General features: G+C 32.6%; 1 protein-coding gene across 9 annotated transcripts in view; it reads left to right on the forward strand.

The window, feature by feature from the left end:
* Positions 1–18,005, forward strand: part of CNOT2 (CCR4-NOT transcription complex subunit 2) — a 111,305-nt gene extending 93,300 nt beyond the window's left edge. For all 9 annotated transcript variants that reach the window (XM_089921009.1, XM_089921008.1, XM_089921005.1 and 6 more), the window contains 9 exons: positions 1,140–1,265; positions 3,033–3,157; positions 4,176–4,296; positions 4,390–4,546; positions 6,964–7,025; positions 7,115–7,164; positions 9,154–9,254; positions 10,834–10,978; positions 16,857–18,005. In XM_089921009.1, coding sequence (XP_089777135.1) covers positions 1,140–1,265; positions 3,033–3,157; positions 4,176–4,296; positions 4,390–4,546; positions 6,964–7,025; positions 7,115–7,164; positions 9,154–9,254; positions 10,834–10,978; positions 16,857–16,943 — 974 coding nt within the window. In that variant the 3' untranslated portion in view covers positions 16,944–18,005. The remainder of the gene's footprint in view (positions 1–1,139; positions 1,266–3,032; positions 3,158–4,175; positions 4,297–4,389; positions 4,547–6,963; positions 7,026–7,114; positions 7,165–9,153; positions 9,255–10,833; positions 10,979–16,856) is intronic.
* Positions 18,006–18,556: the final 551 nt, after the last annotated feature.

Raw genomic sequence — 18,556 nt, forward strand, 5'->3', positions numbered from 1 at the left:
TACCCTTCATAAATTTAAATTGTCACCTGACTTGGAATGTAACTATTTCCTATCAACAAAGTAATCTTGAGTTAATAGTTTCTTTCTGAGATTCTTCTAATTATGAAACTTAGAGAAAAATTAACTGGAAAAGGGGGCAAAATAAATTGAAAATGGTTATAATAAACTAGATGAAACAGATTAAAGAAAAAGTATAGTGCAGGGTAAAGCTAAGCTAGAAAATAAGTTCTTCAAAAATTAAGAGTATAAGATTGTAAGAATAATAGAATAATGTTGAGAAGAGATCAAGGTGACGATTAAAATAGGCAAAGTAGAAATGTTGGGTTAAATTTATTTTTTAAAAGGAAAGAAACTGATTTTTTTAAATTCAAAATGAACAAAAATAAATTTTATTCATTCCTTATATATTTATTGAGCGCCTACTGTGTAATAGGTAATATAAACTTCTGGGCTTTGTATCATATTCTCATACAGTTCACTCACTAGACATGGGAACCCTACATTGACCTACGTTCTCCACCCTACTTTATACCCTCAGCTGCAAAACACACGTGCACGCACGCGTGCACACGCACACACATTTCACACACTCACGTGCATACACATTTGTGTATGGGACTAATAGGCCACAGGAAAAAAGAAGTCCTTAGGGCTTCTGCTTCCATTGCCTATGCCTCAAATATGATTCAGGCTATCTGCAGGAGGCAGTGTCATTATCACACCTATGTTATAAATGAAGCTCCAAGCATTCCAGATACAACCTCTGCTTTTGGATACAATGAAAGAGTAGTTTTATCGCAACAGTCTCCCCTCTTGCTAACTAACAACGTATAACTTGAGTACCATCTTTCACAGGGGAAATAGTGTATCACCTTACTCCTTATTCTCTGTTAAGTCTCTAGGATTTGGGATTTTTATTATGCTAGTAAGTACATATTGCTTTGCTGAATTGTTCATAAAATTCTTTCACATGAAGTCAATCCACAAATATTTATTGTACATTTACATATGCCAAGTACAGTGCTGTACATTGTTTAGGAAGAAGGCACTGTTATTTCAAACTTTATTATAGTTGGTCTTTAATAACCTCTTTAAAATGTTTGTAGAATCAGTAACTAGTGTTTTTTCTTATTATTTAGATGGAAGTGAAAATGTGACAGGATTGGACCTTTCAGATTTTCCAGCATTAGCAGACCGAAATAGAAGGGAAGGAAGTGGTAACCCAACTCCATTAATAAACCCCTTGGCTGGAAGAGCTCCTTATGGTAATTAATTAAGCTTTTTAATTATGGCCAGTGAAAACTTTCTGTTGCACGCACGTACACATATATATGTGTACGTATATGCATGTGTGTGTACACACATGAATTTATGTGTTTTCTAATCAGAGTAGTGTAATTTTGTCAGAGTTGATAAATGCAAAGTGCTTTTTTCTCCCAGAATACCATGATAGCAGAGTTAAATGGGAAAACTTAATTTGTATAGAAATCCCAAAAGGAAGTCTTCATTGGTATTCAGAAGTTATTTTCTTCTGGCATTTCTGCCTTAATTCACCTTAATAATGATTCTATGGTCTGCCTCTTCTCAATTCATCACACATTTTTTAAAAGAATACATTCCCACATTCCTAATGATTAATAATGACTAACCATACATTAACAATTTTTTCTAAGCCAGTTTCTCAACCTCCACACTACTGACATTTGAGTAGGTAGTTTCTTGTAAATGAGGGGCTGTCCTGTGCATTGTAGAATATTTAGCAACATCCCTGGCCTCTGCCTACTCGCTGCCAGTAGCACCACCCACCGACCCCCGCATTGTGACAACCACAGATCTCTCCAGATTTTGACAAATGTCTCATGGGGGAAAAAATTACCTCCTGTTGAGAACTGCCGTGGGTCATGTATAGTTTATGTAGACTCTTGGTCACCATTAATACCCTTTTTCACTGTCTTTAATAAATAAGAGATTTGGCTAATAGATGCTAAATGAACTAGACATGAAAATTATATAACAGGAATATAACCGTATTCTTTTTATCCTTTGCACATACTTGTTTGCTTTTGGTAGAATCTGATACAGACCAGTAGCAGAAACAATGAACTTAGAGGGATCATTTCATCACTTTTCTAAGATAACTATTTTTCCCATTTTCAACCAAGAGGGATTTCTGTGGCTTTCAAAATATGAATACAAATAACAACATGTGAAGAAGGGAAAAATTTATTATTATACACATTAAGAGTTTCCTAATTAGCCTTCCCCCCCAGAAAAAAACAAAAATGATCTGCCCTGGAAGTTGAGTACCTAGCTACTTGATTCTCAGTTCAGACTCTAATGTTTTTAACCTTTCCTCATAGGTCCATTTTTTCATCCCTTTAATCATTCCCGTTGCTCTCCTTGGACCATCTCTAGTTTCTCCATATCGTTCTTGAATTGTGGAGCCCCAAACTGGATATTGTTCTCCAATAAGGGCCTGACTAATGCCAAGTATAGTGGGAGGATTACTTCCCAGTTCTTGCATGTTTTACATCTATTACATGGAGTCCAAGAAAATCTGAAATAATATGGAGTTGTTTTATAATTGATTGCAATTTGCTCACCCTGTAAGTCACTTTCAAGTAGAATACTGACATGTTCTTTAAAATTTATTTTGTTCATTTGTATTTGACAATTAACTGGTATTTATAATAACTAGTCAAATATTTAAAGCAAGTTTTTAAACCAAAAATTTCCGTAATTATTACCAATATCAAATTATGTTTTTTCAGCATCTGTATATGACATTAGATTAGAATTATAAGATTACCACTTATTTCCCTTGTATTATTTTGTATATTTAGCTATTAATCAGTATATAAGAATTTAGTTATTCATTGTTACCCAGAACACCAATTTTTTGAAGTGTGCTTTCATAGCGTAATTTAAAAATCCTTTTGGTATATTATTGTGAGAAAAGTTAACTTTTTATAATTTGTAGCAAAATATCATAAATATCAATTGCAATTCTCTGGATTATTTTCATTACATAGTTGGAATGGTAACAAAACCAGCAAATGAGCAATCCCAGGACTTCTCAATACACAACGAAGATTTTCCCGCGTTACCTGGTTCCAGTTATAAAGATCCAACATCAAGTAATGATGACAGTAAATCTGTAAGTAACTGAGAATTATGTATGTGAATTATATAGTTTTTTCCCTTCAGATTTCTGTTATATTAACAGTTTTGTACACTATATTAAGGACTTATTAAGTACTATTGTGAAATTGTTTATCTTGAATATCTGTAATAACCTAACTTCTGAAGAATGTGGAAAACCTTTATAACTTAGAAGATAGCCTATTTTTTTCCCTATTTCATATAGGTTTGCAAATTTCTGTTGAACTTCTCAGAGTTAATTTAGACTTTTATTGTAGTCCCTGTCAGCTGGATCCCATGAAGTTTGATATTATAGCCTTCTAAGGAGCTGTGTTTTTCTTGAGTAAGTTTTCTCCTTGAAGAATCTTTATACACATTTTATTCCTGTGTTGATTCAGCCAACCCAGCTTCCTCTTTCTGACTTAACAAGTGTGTTTATTTCTTCCACATTTCACTGAAAATAGCTTTTTGTGTGTGTGATGGGAGTTGTATATTGTTAAAATAATTGATAAAAGAAGATTATTGGGTAAGAATTAAAATAAATATGAATTTTAAAAGTTCATAATTAAAATTTAAAAAATAAAAAGTTCGTATTTTCTAACTTATCTTGGAGGTTTTTATGGTGATGTTTTAGGTAATGTACTATATTTAGTTTGTCTTCTAAATATACTTCTAAAATATACTTGTAAAAATACTAATAAAGTATTGAGGAGTGTAACTCAAGAGTATCCCAAAATGAAAAGTTCTGAGATAGAGAGGCTTTTTTTGTCTGTGACTGAAGATCTGAGATAAATAAGAATATTTTCCATATATTTCTTGTCCTTTAAGTACTCAAATATGTACAATACAGGATTTATTTGTATACCATGGCACAGTTGTGGAAACAAAAAATTTCATGTAGAACTTGAAAAACAGGTAATAATTTACTACCAACTTAAATATAATAAAAAATGAATAGAAAAGTACTAGTATATGAACTTGAAATTTTTACACATAACAAATTTTAATGTCACATTTAATTTTTTTCATGTTAGAATTTGAATACATCTGGCAAGACAACTTCAAGTACAGATGGACCCAAATTCCCTGGAGATAAAAGTTCAACAACACAAAATAATAACCAGCAGAAAAAAGGGATCCAGGTGTTACCTGATGGTGGGACTCTATAAAATATATCAAAGATATTATAGAATTCACTTTTTTAACTTTTTCCTCAAAGATAAAAATGACTGTGTTTTTCTTATCCAGGTCGGGTTACTAACATTCCCCAAGGGATGGTGACAGACCAGTTTGGAATGATTGGCCTGTTAACATTTATCAGGGCAGCAGAGACAGACCCAGGAATGGTACATCTTGCATTAGGAAGTGACTTAACAACATTAGGCCTCAATCTGAACTCTCCTGAGTAAGTTTCTTTCTTTTCTCCCTACATTTGTGTATAGTACCTCCCTGCAGTTTTTAATTTCATGTCTGCAAATTATATCACCTGCTGCCACTCATTGTTGCTGGTATTTGCTGACTCTTTGGGTCATTCCCTCTTATATTAGTTCCTGGATCACTCTCACTTTATAGTAATATTCCTCTTATAATTTAGCAGTTTCAATATACACATATATGGTCTTTTCTAAATCCTGAAATCCTAGCTTCTTGAATTTCTCTCCTCCAAAAATCGTACCCTTCATCATACCTCAGCTGCTCACTTCTTTAGTCATCCCTTTGACTTCGTCATTTTTGGTGACCTCAGTTTCTCTGTAAGATTGTGCTGCCATGCCACTTCCTGTTTTCCATTTCTCTCCCTCTTCTACGGGCTCCTGTAATCATTAGATTCCATTGGGACCTTCATCCCACTGATTCTTGTACCTTTTTACTGTTCCTCAACATCCCTGTCTCTCTTCCCCTTAGATGAATTCACTTCCTTCTTCTCCAGTTAAATTCTATGGTCAGTCATGATTGCTTGTTTACATATACCCCTGACTGCTTTGCCCCTCTCTTGCTTTGTCATACTTGCATGGCAAAAACCACAACCCTGGTTATATCTGCCTGTTCCACTCTTGACCTGTGCTACTAAGCCTGGCTAGAGAAAAATACACAACTTACTGCCTGGTCTCACTTCAGATTCATGGCCAGGAACCTCAAGAATGAGCCCTTAATTCTGCCAGCCATAATCAAGCTGGCATGCCTACTCCATTCATTCTTTTGTTCTCTTTTGCAACTGTTTTACACTTGCCCCTTCAAACCTCTAATACCTTTTCCCCTGTGCTTAGTGTCAGATGGTGACCTTGCTTTTTATTTCTACTTTACTAAGAACGAAGGAAGCAATCAGAAGAGTGTCAGTGTAGTCCTGCCACGAAATCAGTCACCTACAACCATCTGCACCTACCTTACTCTTGTCTTCCACCCTGTTACCATAGCTGATCCATGCTTTCTACCTAAAACCTTTGAAAACTCAAAGATATGGATCTAACAATTTTTTGCACTTTGTTGCATCATTTCCATCAGCATACAAATACGCTGTTACTTCTTCCATGTTAACAGATGCCTTCTCTTGATCCAGCTTATTCTATAAGTTATTGCCCCCCCACACCCCAATTTCTTTATTCTCCTTTGGAGCAAAACTCCTCAGGAGAGCCATCTTTGTATCTCCTATTCAGTGCTACATTATTTCTTTTTTTTTTTTTGGCTGTACTTCACAGCTTGTGGGATCTTAGTTCCCCACCAAGGATCGAACCTGAGGGCCCCGGCAGTGAGAGCACCAAGTCCTAACCACTGGACTGCCAGGGAATTCCCTGTTTCTCACTACCTTTAACTGCTTCCACCCTGGTTTGAATCACCATCTTCTCTTGCTTGGATTACTCCATTAGCCAATCACCAGGTGTCCCTGATTCTCCTTTTGCCGCTTATAATCTTTTGTTCATATGACAGCCAGGACAGTCCTTTTTGAATAAGTTCATTCTCTGCTCAATACACAGTTAGGTTTTGCAGTTTTATTATGATTAAAAACCCAAAATCTTGATAGGCCTACTAATCTGTACAGGCATGATCTGTGTCTCTCCTCTACCTACACCTTAACAGCTTTGTTCACCCTGTTCCAGTTTCACTGGCCTTCTTGCTGTACGTCAGACATGTCAGTCATAATTCTGCATTAGTTGCTCTAGCAGTTCCCTCTGACTAGAGTAGTTTTCTACCAGATAACAGATATGGTTATCTCCCTCATATCCTTCAAATCTTTGTTCAAACGTGACCTTCTAAATGTGCCCTAACCTGACTGCCCTATTTAATTATGCAACTAATCTTCCCTCCCTACCCCACTACTAACATGGAATATTATTTATGTATTACGTAAATTGTTTTTGTGTGCCTCCCTCCCAATCCACCATCTTCAACCAGAAAGTAAGTTTCACGTTATCAGTGATCTTTGTTATGTTTGCTGATGTATAAGCATGCTAGTGCCAGGCATATAATAATAGACACTCAGTAAATGTTTGCTGAATTTCAGCTTTGGTTTTTAATAATTGCTGATATTTTTTCTCTGGCCATATAAATAGGAAAGTAATTGTACTTTAATTCATTGTATTAATGAATTTAAAGCATTCTGAGTTGAAGTAATAATTCATATACAGATATGTGTGTGTATGTATGTATTTTTAACCTTGTTTCTGTTTCCTGCTGTATAAGTCATAGTAAAACCAAGAAAAGATATTAGTAATTTAAAGATGCTCATTTTACATTTGAAGTCGTTGTTTTTCCTGATTTGCTGAAATAAAATTAGAAATCTCTTTTCCTACTTCGGACTTCAGAATGGTTTTTTTCTCCCTCATTCAGAAATCTCTACCCCAAATTTGCATCACCCTGGGCATCTTCACCTTGTCGACCTCAAGACATAGGTAGGAGAATCTATTTTTGTTCAGACCTTTAAAAAATATATTTGTAACTGAGAATCAGTTAATAAGGCTTTTTTCATTTTATTATCCAGACTTCCATGTTCCATCTGAGTACTTAACGAACATTCACATTAGGGATAAGGTGAGTGTAGTTTATTATTCTACTCAGCATGAACTTATCTATTTTCAGGTGCTGTTTTGCAGTTCAGACCGCATAATATTTTTGAAATATTTAACAGTGGTCTCAGGGGTATGCTTTTGTATGTCCATTCAGTTATATGTAATAGTTTAATTTCTATTTTTGTTTATAATCCTGTGTTTTGATGAGGTCTGGGTTATATTTTAAAAATATTTTAAAAACAATGTTAGGACCAGTAAAATCTTTCTTATAGTTATTAGTAACAGGGTACAATCATAACCACAGTTGATGGGAATAAAGTAACTTGGAAAATTTGAATTTCCTTCTGATATTCTCATTTTATGTTTACAGATAAAATGTTTTTAATGAAAAAATATATTTTAAAACTGTAATCTTTGACTTTTTTGTGTAATCTTTTTCTATGTTTAATTTCTATGTTTCTAATTCTATGTCTAATTTTAATGTTTTAATTTTCTATGTTTTATGTTTACAGATAAAATGTTTTTAATGAAAAAATACATATTTTAAAACTGGAATCTTTGACTTTTTTGTGTAATCTTTTTCTATGTTTCTATGTACTGAATTTCTAGTTATAAAATAACATTAACAGATTAGAACTTTAATCTTTTTTTTTTTTTTTTTTTTCCCTGAGAAAGAAAATAACACCTTTGCTTTAGGGGAAAGCACTGAGAGTTCAATTTTGTTAGAATGGTATCTAGATTTTGGTTATGTGAAAGGATAGATACAGTTTGTTAAAAATGATATATTTGTGTTATACTTACGTGCATAAATATGTGTAATATAAATATATATAAATGACAGCGTTCTGCGTCTGTGCCATGCAGTTGTGTAGCCAAACGGTTGTTGATGTTGTGGACAGGCAACTAAAGAGATACACGTATTTCTCGACATGTCTTTTAATACTTGAGTAGATGGAAGACAAGAAGAACGAGATAGAGCTAGTTTTTTCTGTCTGTGGACTGTATGATTTGCTGCCACCTCCACTATAGCACTCATTTTTTGCTCCAATTATCTGAGGGTTCCAGAACCTTTTCTTATGCCAGCTTAAGAAATAATAATTTAGGAGAATTTGTCACATTCAAGACTGCTGCCTGAGTGGGGATAATATGAATGGAGAGAAAAGTAACATTCAGAGAGTGTGTAACAACAGTTAAACATTCAGATACAGGACTAGGTAAAGAGAAGAATGTTTTCATTTCAGTGAGCTTTTAATAAAGATTTGTCTTACTGTGACAATTTGAGACTATTGAACTTGTGTTTGATAGTTTGGTAGGCAGTTACGTTTCTGCTTTGTGGAGTGACATGTAAAGCAGTCATCTTTTCATCATCCATTTAAACAAAGAAGTATCCCTTTATGATTTTTGTACTTAACTGTGATTTGCTAAAAATACATGATGGATTTGTGAATCACTGTCAGATGTAGATTCAGTTACTATTTCTTTTAAGTCTTCTGTGAGGCACTCTACAGAAGGCGCATTCACATTGTCACTTAATTTCATTTACATTTTTAGTAATCCTTATAGGTATCATTGACTACATTTTATAACTGAAAGTTCAGAGACATTAAATAACTTGGATATGGTCATATTAGTCAGTAATGAAACTAAGACTTGAATGTAAGTCCTGCATTTCTGAGCAGCACAGTGTTCCACTATTGCCACATTGAGTATTAATAAACACCTCGAGTAAGACAGTGTTAGGTCTTGCTTAGAAGTTTTTATTTAGCTTTTTTCCCCATTAGTACCTAAAATAAATGTATCAGAAATAATTATTAAATGACTTTAGTCATTTAAATGATAAAACTTCCCTTTAGAATTACATAACTATACCTCTGTAATCATGTAATAACAGTTGTCTGCTACAAAGAGGGGTTTCTGTTTTATCTTTCCATTTTTACTTTAGTGCAATCAGTTATATGTTAGGATTTTCAAGCTCATTTTACATTTCAGAATAATTTTATTTCTTTTCCAGCTGGCTGCAATAAAACTTGGTCGATACGGAGAAGACCTTCTCTTCTATCTCTATTACATGAATGGAGGAGACGTATTACAACTTTTAGCTGCAGTAGAGCTGTATGTTCAAAGTATTTTTAAAAACTTTTGTATTATAGTGGATATTGTTTATTCTAAAAACTTCTTTTTAAAATGATGGTGGCTGTAGTTTTTGTCCTTGTTTTTAAAGTGGAACTATTTCTTCATCAAGAAATCTAAGTTTTTTATATTTAGTAAAAATTAATTTAGATTGAAACCTTATATTACCATGTCTTCATAATCACTGTATACATAAAAACAATTTCAAATTTAAATAACTGTAAATGTATAAGAAGACAGAATCAATTTGATTCATGGGTATGATGAATCTAATTTTTATAAATATGAAGTATAAGGTGTGGTTCATACCTGTGGTTCATCTTACTCCTTGTGGAACCACATATGTTAATGACAGTGAATTTCATCATTTAAGAAATATTTATTAAGCATTGTATGGGCAAGGCACTGTGCATATTTCTTGTGTATTTTGAAACATTGATAAAGTCCACATTCATTATCAGAAGCCTATTGGCCAACTTAAATAAATTAAGTCTTAAGAAATTGGTCCATTGAATACATTGTTTTTCTGAGCATTTTTGTTTTTACCTAATGCTCTAAGAATAAAAACTTTGTGTCATTTTTTATATGTCCAGGTGGTAACATTTTGTTACCAATAGACTATTCTATTAATCATGTTTACTGTAGAGTGAATTGTTACTAAAAACTTACGATGTAATGATTGGGAGACCTTTTTATAGATTTAATAAGTATTTTATAATATTCCTAATAGCATTTCTATAAATGGCCTTGGATCAGATACTTTAAAATGTAAAATTCACTGTGTTGTTAATAAATTGTTTTTTTATTTCTCAATTGAGAATGTTTTTTTCCATGTTTTCCCTCATTTTTTGTAAGATAGCAATTGTTACCTGTTCGTTTTAATTTATTCATAAGTAAATAAATTCATCAGTCATTCATTCATTCATCACTGGCAGTTCTGTCTCATATCTTATTTATGACTAAAAATATATAAATATATATAAAATATATGTCTAAAATAAAATATATGTCTAAAATAACCCCTCGTTGTATTGATAGGGAGGTATTTGTTTGCATGGAGGTTTTTCAGCATAGTTACAAATTTTATGTGAATTTATGTAGTTAATTCAAATAGGCTTTGTATTTAGTTTCTTACAAAATAATACAAATAGTTGGGGGTTTTGTTTGTTTTAATAGGTATCTTAATTTCTATTGAATATTAAGAAGAACGAGAAAGGAGTGAAGTTTCTGGAACACAGTGATCTTTGGTCTGCCAAAGTTTTTATCACATTGCTCATAGAGCTTTTAAGATCTCGTTTTGTTTGCATAAAAAAATTCTTCAGTTAAATAAAGATGTGTGTGTTAATTAAAGAGTGTGGTTTTTGGGCAAATTAAGAAAGTCTTTTCCTATATTTATTTTACTAAGTTGTATTTAATAACAATAAAAATCAGGGAAAAGAAGCATCAATATTTATGTATTTTATGTGTGACTATTTTCTGAAAAATGTTTTACAAAATGTAGAAAATGTTTGATGTGAGCCACAGGAAAAAATTAATTGTCTTTTTCTCTTAAAAATTGAAGTTTTAACCGTGATTGGAGATACCACAAAGAAGAACGAGTATGGATTACCAGGGCACCAGGCATGGAGCCAACAATGAAAACCAATACATATGAGAGGGGAACATATTACTTCTTTGACTGTCTTAACTGGAGGAAAGTAGCTAAGGTATATTTTTTTCCATGTGCAAATGTGTAACTATAAATCTAGATTTTAAAAAGAAGTGTCCTCTTTTATCTGTTTATATGTACCAGTACATCCATTCCAATAATGTGCCAGATATTTGCTGAGCCTTTTAAAAGGTCTCCACCTCCTTGGCTTGATTTAAACTCTAGGAGAGTATCTGGAAACAGCTCATTTTACCTGTAGTTTAGGAAAATGATTGAATTTGGTAAGAAATTTTGTAATTTTTCACAAGCCTTGGTAACACTTGAAATACTTTTGTGTCTACTCAGTTGTAAAATAAAGATACCCTCTTGCAATCCCGGTCATGTATTCTTATATTATTATTACTTTAAGCAAATATGAGATTTGTCCTAAAACCAGTATAAATATATTTTTATATATTTTTTATGTAATATATATATTTTTTCATATAAAACCAGTATATAGGCTTTTTAAACACTTGCACTCTTCGCAGGAAATGTGCTTGAGTTTTTATTTGCAAGTGATATAAAGAAAGAAAATGGCAAGCATTAATCATGATTGTTCCTTTGACTAGTATGCTGAATATCTGGGGAAAGAGGCCAGTGGAAAAAGTTGTTTTGGTTTGCAAATTTTCCTCACAAAAACACCTTTCTAACTGTCCCATGTGAACAGTTTGCATCAGTGTCATAGCATATTACACATTTGTGTTTAGTTCCTTATGTATGTACTTAGTCTACCTAGAAGAAAATATAGCTCACATAGATTTCATAATTCCAGGATTACTCTGAATGCCTTTTCCATTGATAGGTCTTAGGATTAAAAACTAAAGAGTTAGTTTTGTTGGTTTTATTAAGTTTAAAAAGAAAAAAAATATTTCTTGACAGTTCATTGGGTAATTTTTTAGTTGTTGGCTTGGGGTTTTTGTTTTTTTTTAATCAGCTTTACTAAACTGATAAAAGAGTAAAACATTTTTAAAAGATAGTGTAAAATGCTTACCAGATAATTATTACAAAATTTTACATCACAAGAAGACTTCATATAAAACATGAAATAGAAGGGATGAGCCCAACAAAAACGCCCAAAAGAAGACACGTACAAAAGGTTAAATCTTTTTTTATTACTACTTTTGCATGTTTCTCTAATGGTAAATGTCATTGCTTCTCAGACCAAGTCTGTATACCACCCTACACTGTATTTGAGTTATTTTAACAATTCTAATTAATATGCATGTCTTGACTTTAAAAGGTAGATCCATGAAATAAGTAATAAGTAATTAATTACAAATAGTGTACAGGACATTGTGTATGTTACCTGTTCTTTAAGAAGTGTAGTGAAGTAGAAAACCTTAGTTTTTTGTATCAGGATTTGAAATTAACTCCTGTTTCTGCTATTCATACTTTGACCTTGTATAAGTTTCCTTTCCATGTCTGCTTCCTTATCTTTTAAGTCAAAATGATTTTTGCCTCCTGATTTATCATGTAGCTTAATTGATATTACACAGGCACACATATACACTGAGTACAGTGCTTGGCATATATTGGGTATTTGATATAGGAGAGTAGTTGTGGTAGTTTGTTGCTGTTGTTTTTATCATCATTATTATTACAGCTTGTTACTGTTCTTCCAAGATGGAAAAATTCTGATTATTGTTAGGTTAGGTCAGTGGTTCTCAAACTTTAGCTTGCATCAGAATTACCTGGAGGCCATGTTAAAACACAAATTGCTGGGTCATACCTGCATTGTTTCTGGTTCAGCAAGTCTGTGGATGGGACCTGAGGATTTGCATTGCTAGCAACTTCACAAGTGATGCCAGTGATCATGCTGGTCTTTGGCTTCATAGTTTGAGAACCTGGTTCTTCAGGAGAGAAAGAGTATCTTTGGAAGGGAAAAATTCTAATAGTAAATGACTGAAGTTTTCTCTATTCAGTTGAAGCTTTTTGCTCAATATCATCATAAATTATTCCAAACATATGTACAAAAAGAAATAGGTATTTGCAATAATAGATAGATGTGTAATTTTAGTTGAATTTTAGTTTGGTATCTGTGAAGAAATCAACTTAAGTGAAAAAAATCAATTTCCCAGAACTAAGTTCTCCCCATAAAATTAAATATTCAGAAACAACTTGAACATCAGTAAGGCCCCTAATTTCCCACAAAAGCAATTCCTCAGTCAGGCAAATGTCATGTTAAAGAAAATTATTTGTGTGTGTGTGTGTGTGTGTGCATAAAGTAATAATTTTATCTGATCTCTCCTATGTACAGTTGAGCTTTTGTCTTAACTTTTACCTTTAAAATTTTTAGCTGTGAAGTTGGAAAATAAAATTTGAGAAATATTATTATTAAACTATTTTTGAAAAATCTTAAGGTAATTTACTGGCCACTTGTGCTGATACTCTTCAACAAAATTATCTTCATAGTGATGAAAGCAAACATTTCATAGTGATGAAAGCAAGCAGAAATATTGGTTTCTATCAAGTATTAATATGCAGCTCACTTCTTTTGATTATATTTAAAGAATTCATGGACTTAAAACTTTTAAGTTGTGTTATATTCACAGAATAAACTTTTCACAAAGGCTTCTGAGTTTTTGTTTGTTTTGTTTTTTAAGGATGTTTTCAGTGTTTTTCCAGAAATTGGATTAGGAATTAAGAAATTTAGTTCCATAGTATATTTATTAACAGACTTCATCAAACTACAGAAAATCCATTGACGTGCCATGTCGCAAGTCAAAGTCCCCATCTGTAAAGTGCTTGTGGTTTATTATTGACAGGTAAAGAACATGCATTTAATAGCTTCAACTCATAAGAAGCCTTCAGTATGAATTAGTATTATAAGTAATAACTTGATGTTATGGTAACATTGAAAAGTATTGAACTGATCTAGACCATAATCAGGTCTTTAATCTCACTTCTATGAGGTTCTTTCTTTCACTTTTGCAAATAACTTAATATTTTCAGAGAATTGAAGAAGTGTAATTTTAAGTAAGGGATTAGATTATTTAAATCAGAAGTATTCCTTATCCCCTAAAAATTCTGTGAGTTCTAGGATTCAGCCCATTATTTATATAAAGAATTTCCTGTATGTACATAAAAATTTTGACACTGTATTTGCTTATTCTCTTTTAGATAATCTTGATTTGTCAGCAGACTGTGTGGTCTATCCTATATGTAATTTAGCTAGAATAATTCACTATCCCATTAACTTAAAAATTTGTTATATATAGTCTCAATGAGTAAGATTTTTAAAATAATTTTATCCACAGAATTTTTAGGTGATAGAAGCCCCCCCCCCCATTATCAATAGCTTCCTCAAACTAAAGACTTAAAAGTTTCAGAACTCTTTCAGTCTGACTTCACCTTGTGGGTCCAACACTGAATAGGATTTTTAATGCTTAGGATTCTTTATCATATCATAACCTGCTATAAATGTGATTTTTTATACCTAGAACTCTTTCTAGCCTTTAAACGATTAAACTGTAATCTAAAAATCTTTTCTCCATTAAAGCAAATACATACATAGAACTTCTAATACCTGATCTTGGAATATTTAAAAAATTTAAGTGTTCTGTTCCTAAAACAAATGAAGAAAACTTGGGTTCATTGATTCATCAGACATTAATTACACACCCTCTGGGAGCCTGGAAGCTCAGTAGTATTCTCAGTAGTAGGTAGTGATAAACAAAACAGACACACTTCTTGCCCCTACAGATTTTACAAAGGTGTGTGTGTGTGGTATGTGTTGTGTGTGTACATATAACATAAACATGTAAAAAAGATACTATCAGTAATCAGAGTTAGGGAACAAAGAGATTGTAAGCTTTATGTCTTTTAAGAAGACATAGAAGAGAAAAAAATGATTTAAAAAAATGGGAGACAAAATTTGATTCTGAATCTGATATATAAGGTCTGAGATTTTCTTAATTATCATATTAAAATATTTATGCTCCCTAGGTTTAAACAGATCTTTTTTTTTTTTTTTTTTTTTAGTATGTAGCGGGGGGAGATGTGTGCATTGATGAAGTTACTCTAGTTTAAATTCTGATTATACAGTGTAGTTTACCAGTGCACAATGATGAGGATAAAACAACTGAAGAAAATTTTAATTTATATAAATATAACTTAGTGGAGTATATGATTTGTCAGTTACAAATAGACTTTTTGCCCAATAACTACACATACTTTAGAACTAAAATTAGCCAATTTTAATAAAAGAATGCTACAGCAAGAAGATACTTCCTCCACTAATATAGATATTTATCTTCAGCCAGGCAATAAAATTCTTTCAAAGCCTGGACAGAGTAGGGAGAGAGGGAGAGGTGCCTGCACAATGCATTAAGGAGGCTGTGGTGATTGTGATGGTGATTCTGGTGTTTGCTAGTTTTTACTGATAAGCAAAGAAGCTCTGTGCCTTAGTTAACTCTAAAGTGAACTTTTTAAAAGTCATCACAGGGTGCCTTCTTTATCAACATTTGTCAGTGGACTGAATTTTTTCAACATTATTTATGGATAGGGGTGTAATTAAGTAGTTTTGGTTTTGGATCTTGGGCTAAAAATATTAAAAATAATGTGTTATACTAGAAAAATCATGTGCTTTGGTGTACTAGAGATCTGGATCCTAATCCTAGATCTGCCATTTATTGTATGACTTGGGCAAGTTACTTGTGAGCCTCATTTTCCTCCAATGCAAATATGAAGATAACGATATCTACTTTACAGACTTAAAAAGATGAGAATAAACTTAGCTTTGTCTCTAGTTTTGACACATATTAGGCTTCTGATAAATTATACCTGCTATTTTTGTAATTGTTATTGTAATATCCTTAAATTCTAAATACTTGGTTTTATATCTCAAAATTTAATCATGACCTAGGTTTTCATTTTAATTTAATAATGAAATTTTCACTTAATTTAATAATGGAAACATCTACTGTGGGATTAATTTGAAATAAGACAGATAAGGTGAAATATGTTAAGCCATGGTACCAACATTACTTGTTGGCTTTCTTTAGTACATAATACATATTATGGTTCATAGTGTTTTAAATGGGATTAACTGAGATAGTTTGTGCTACTTGAATTCAGGTTGTAGAATTAATAATTTTCGAACCTCTAGGTTTTGGATTTAAAAAGGTATGTTTTTGGTTTGCTTTTTTTTAATATACAAAGTCATATTCTGTACCTCTTGATCTTGGAGTATCATGAAGAATTTGCTTCACCATTCTTAAATTTTAAAATTCATGTAGTGTTTTGAAAGTTTAATTAAAATGAGCTATATAGTTCATCTTCAGATGTGCCTACAGCAAAACCACTGTCTAGTTTGGGGTGGCAGTTACATCTTTTCAGGGTTTTGGGGTTTGTGAAATGGGAAGTCTGGAGATGTGTGAGTTTTAAGTTCATTGTTTTCCCGAGATAGCAAGTTTAGAGTAACTTTGCTTTTTTTTAAAAAAACATGTGATAAGACAAATTGGAAAAGCCTTTATTTCTAAACTTTTTTCATGGAAAAAAAAGTAAAGTTTTAAGTTTTATACTTCATTGAAGGTAGCTTTACTTTAAATATCCTATAATTTTCAATGCTTTTTATTAGTGATATAGTAATTGCTCCCTTCAAACTTTTATTTTTGAGCAAAAAAAAATGCATAGAATTTGTGTCATAAAGTAAATGTTCATGACTAGTCTCTGGCTTTTGTGCAGAAAGTCTACATTTTTGTACTTATCAGATAGAAACTACAGCATATTATCTTTTTTCAAGCTATATTTTACTTAGCGGGAAAAAGTTGTTAATATCTCTGTTCGTTCTCATACCTGTAGTTATTTTATTTGTTCATATAGTAAATATATTTTGACAAAATGTGAGATCAAACGAAAGGAAATCATCTAAATTTTTAAATTTGGTTTTATAGGAGTTCCATCTGGAATATGACAAATTAGAAGAACGGCCTCACCTGCCATCCACCTTCAACTACAACCCTGCTCAGCAAGCCTTCTAAAAAAAGACTTCCCTTTTCTTGGGGTATGGCTGTCTCAGCACAATACTCAACATAACTGCAGAACTGATGTGGCTCAGGCACCCTGGTTTTAATTCCTTGAGGATCTGGCAATTGGCTTACGCAAAGGGTCACCATTTGAGGTCCTGCCTTACTAATTATGTGCTGCCCAACAACTAAATTTGTAATTTGTTTTTCTCTAGTTCGAGCAGGGTCTGAATTTTTTCATTTATTTTCTTTTTTGCCAGCAGACAGACTTGGGTCTGTAAAGACAAGCAAGTACACTGAAAGAAGTTTACCATTTAGTTTCTAAAATGTAAAAAAGAAAACCCACAAAAGACTCAACAGAATTAGACCACAAAATTTGCATTGTTCATTGTAGCACTATTGGTAATAAAATAACAAATGTTTGTGCATTTTTATGTGAAGATCCTTCTCGTATTTCATTTGGAAAGATGAGCAAGGTCTGCTTCCTTCATTTTACTTCCCCTTCTGTTTTTGAAAGGCAGTTTCGCCAAGCTTAACGCAAGAATAAATGACTGTTTAGAAGAAAGATATTGCCACAATCTCTGGATGGTTTCCAGGGTTGTGTTATTACTGAGCTTCATCTTTCCAGAATGAGCAAAACACTGTCCAGTCTTTGTTACGATTTTGTAATAAATGTGTACATTTTTTTTAAATTTTTGGACATCACATGAATAAAGGTATGTATGTACGAATGTGTATATATTATATATATGACATCTATTTTGGAAAATGTTTGCCCTGCTGTACCTCATTTTTAGGAGGTGTGCATGGATGCAATATATGAAAATGGGACATTCTGGAACTGCTGGTCAGGGGACTTTGTCGCCCTGTGCACTAAAGGGCCAGATTTTCAGCAGCCAAGGACATCCATACCCAAGTGAATGTGATGGGACTTAAAGAAGTGAACTGAGACAATTCACTCTGGCTGTTTGAACAGCAGCATTTCATAGGAAGAGAAAAAAAGATCAATCTTGTATTTTCTGACCACATAAAGGCTTCTTCTCTTTGTAATAAAGTAGAAAAGCTCTCCTCACTGCAGTGTTGACTTTGATTTGAAATTGTGAAATTATTTCTTCAACAGGAAAAACAGGAAAAACAACCTAAAGTTTTACAACTGAACGGTGTGACTAAACAATTTAAAACGTAGTCTTTTTTTTCCAGCTTTTGACAGCTTATTTAATGGAACCATATACCGTTTCACTTGTAGGTTAAAAATGTAGACATTCTTAGTATTAACCAAGTTCAGAACAGAGAAAACTGTTTTTTAAATGAATAATGGCAGCATTAGAAATAAAACTTCCTGAACACTCCTGAGACCCAATCATAATACTCTGCTTTTGTGAGACGTGTATAAGATATTTCTTGTTAGACCTTTGAGATATATCTTAAAGAAGTAATGTGCAAATTAAGGTAAGCCAAAGAGGAGGAGTGGGGTAGACTTCCCCTTCAATTTGATCGCCTGGTTATTTCACATGCAAGTTGATGGATTCTTTTCCATCTACAGATACTATATTTAAAAATGTTTGAAGACTGAAGCTATAAAAGCAGAACTAGAGATAGAAGTTTAAAAAAATGTTGATTCTTTAAAT

This window comes from Delphinapterus leucas, chromosome 11 (assembly GCF_059928025.1).
Source record: "Delphinapterus leucas isolate spDelLeu-1000000601 "Yukka" chromosome 11, BTC_Dleu_Yukka2, whole genome shotgun sequence".
Lineage (NCBI taxonomy): Eukaryota > Metazoa > Chordata > Mammalia > Artiodactyla > Monodontidae > Delphinapterus > Delphinapterus leucas.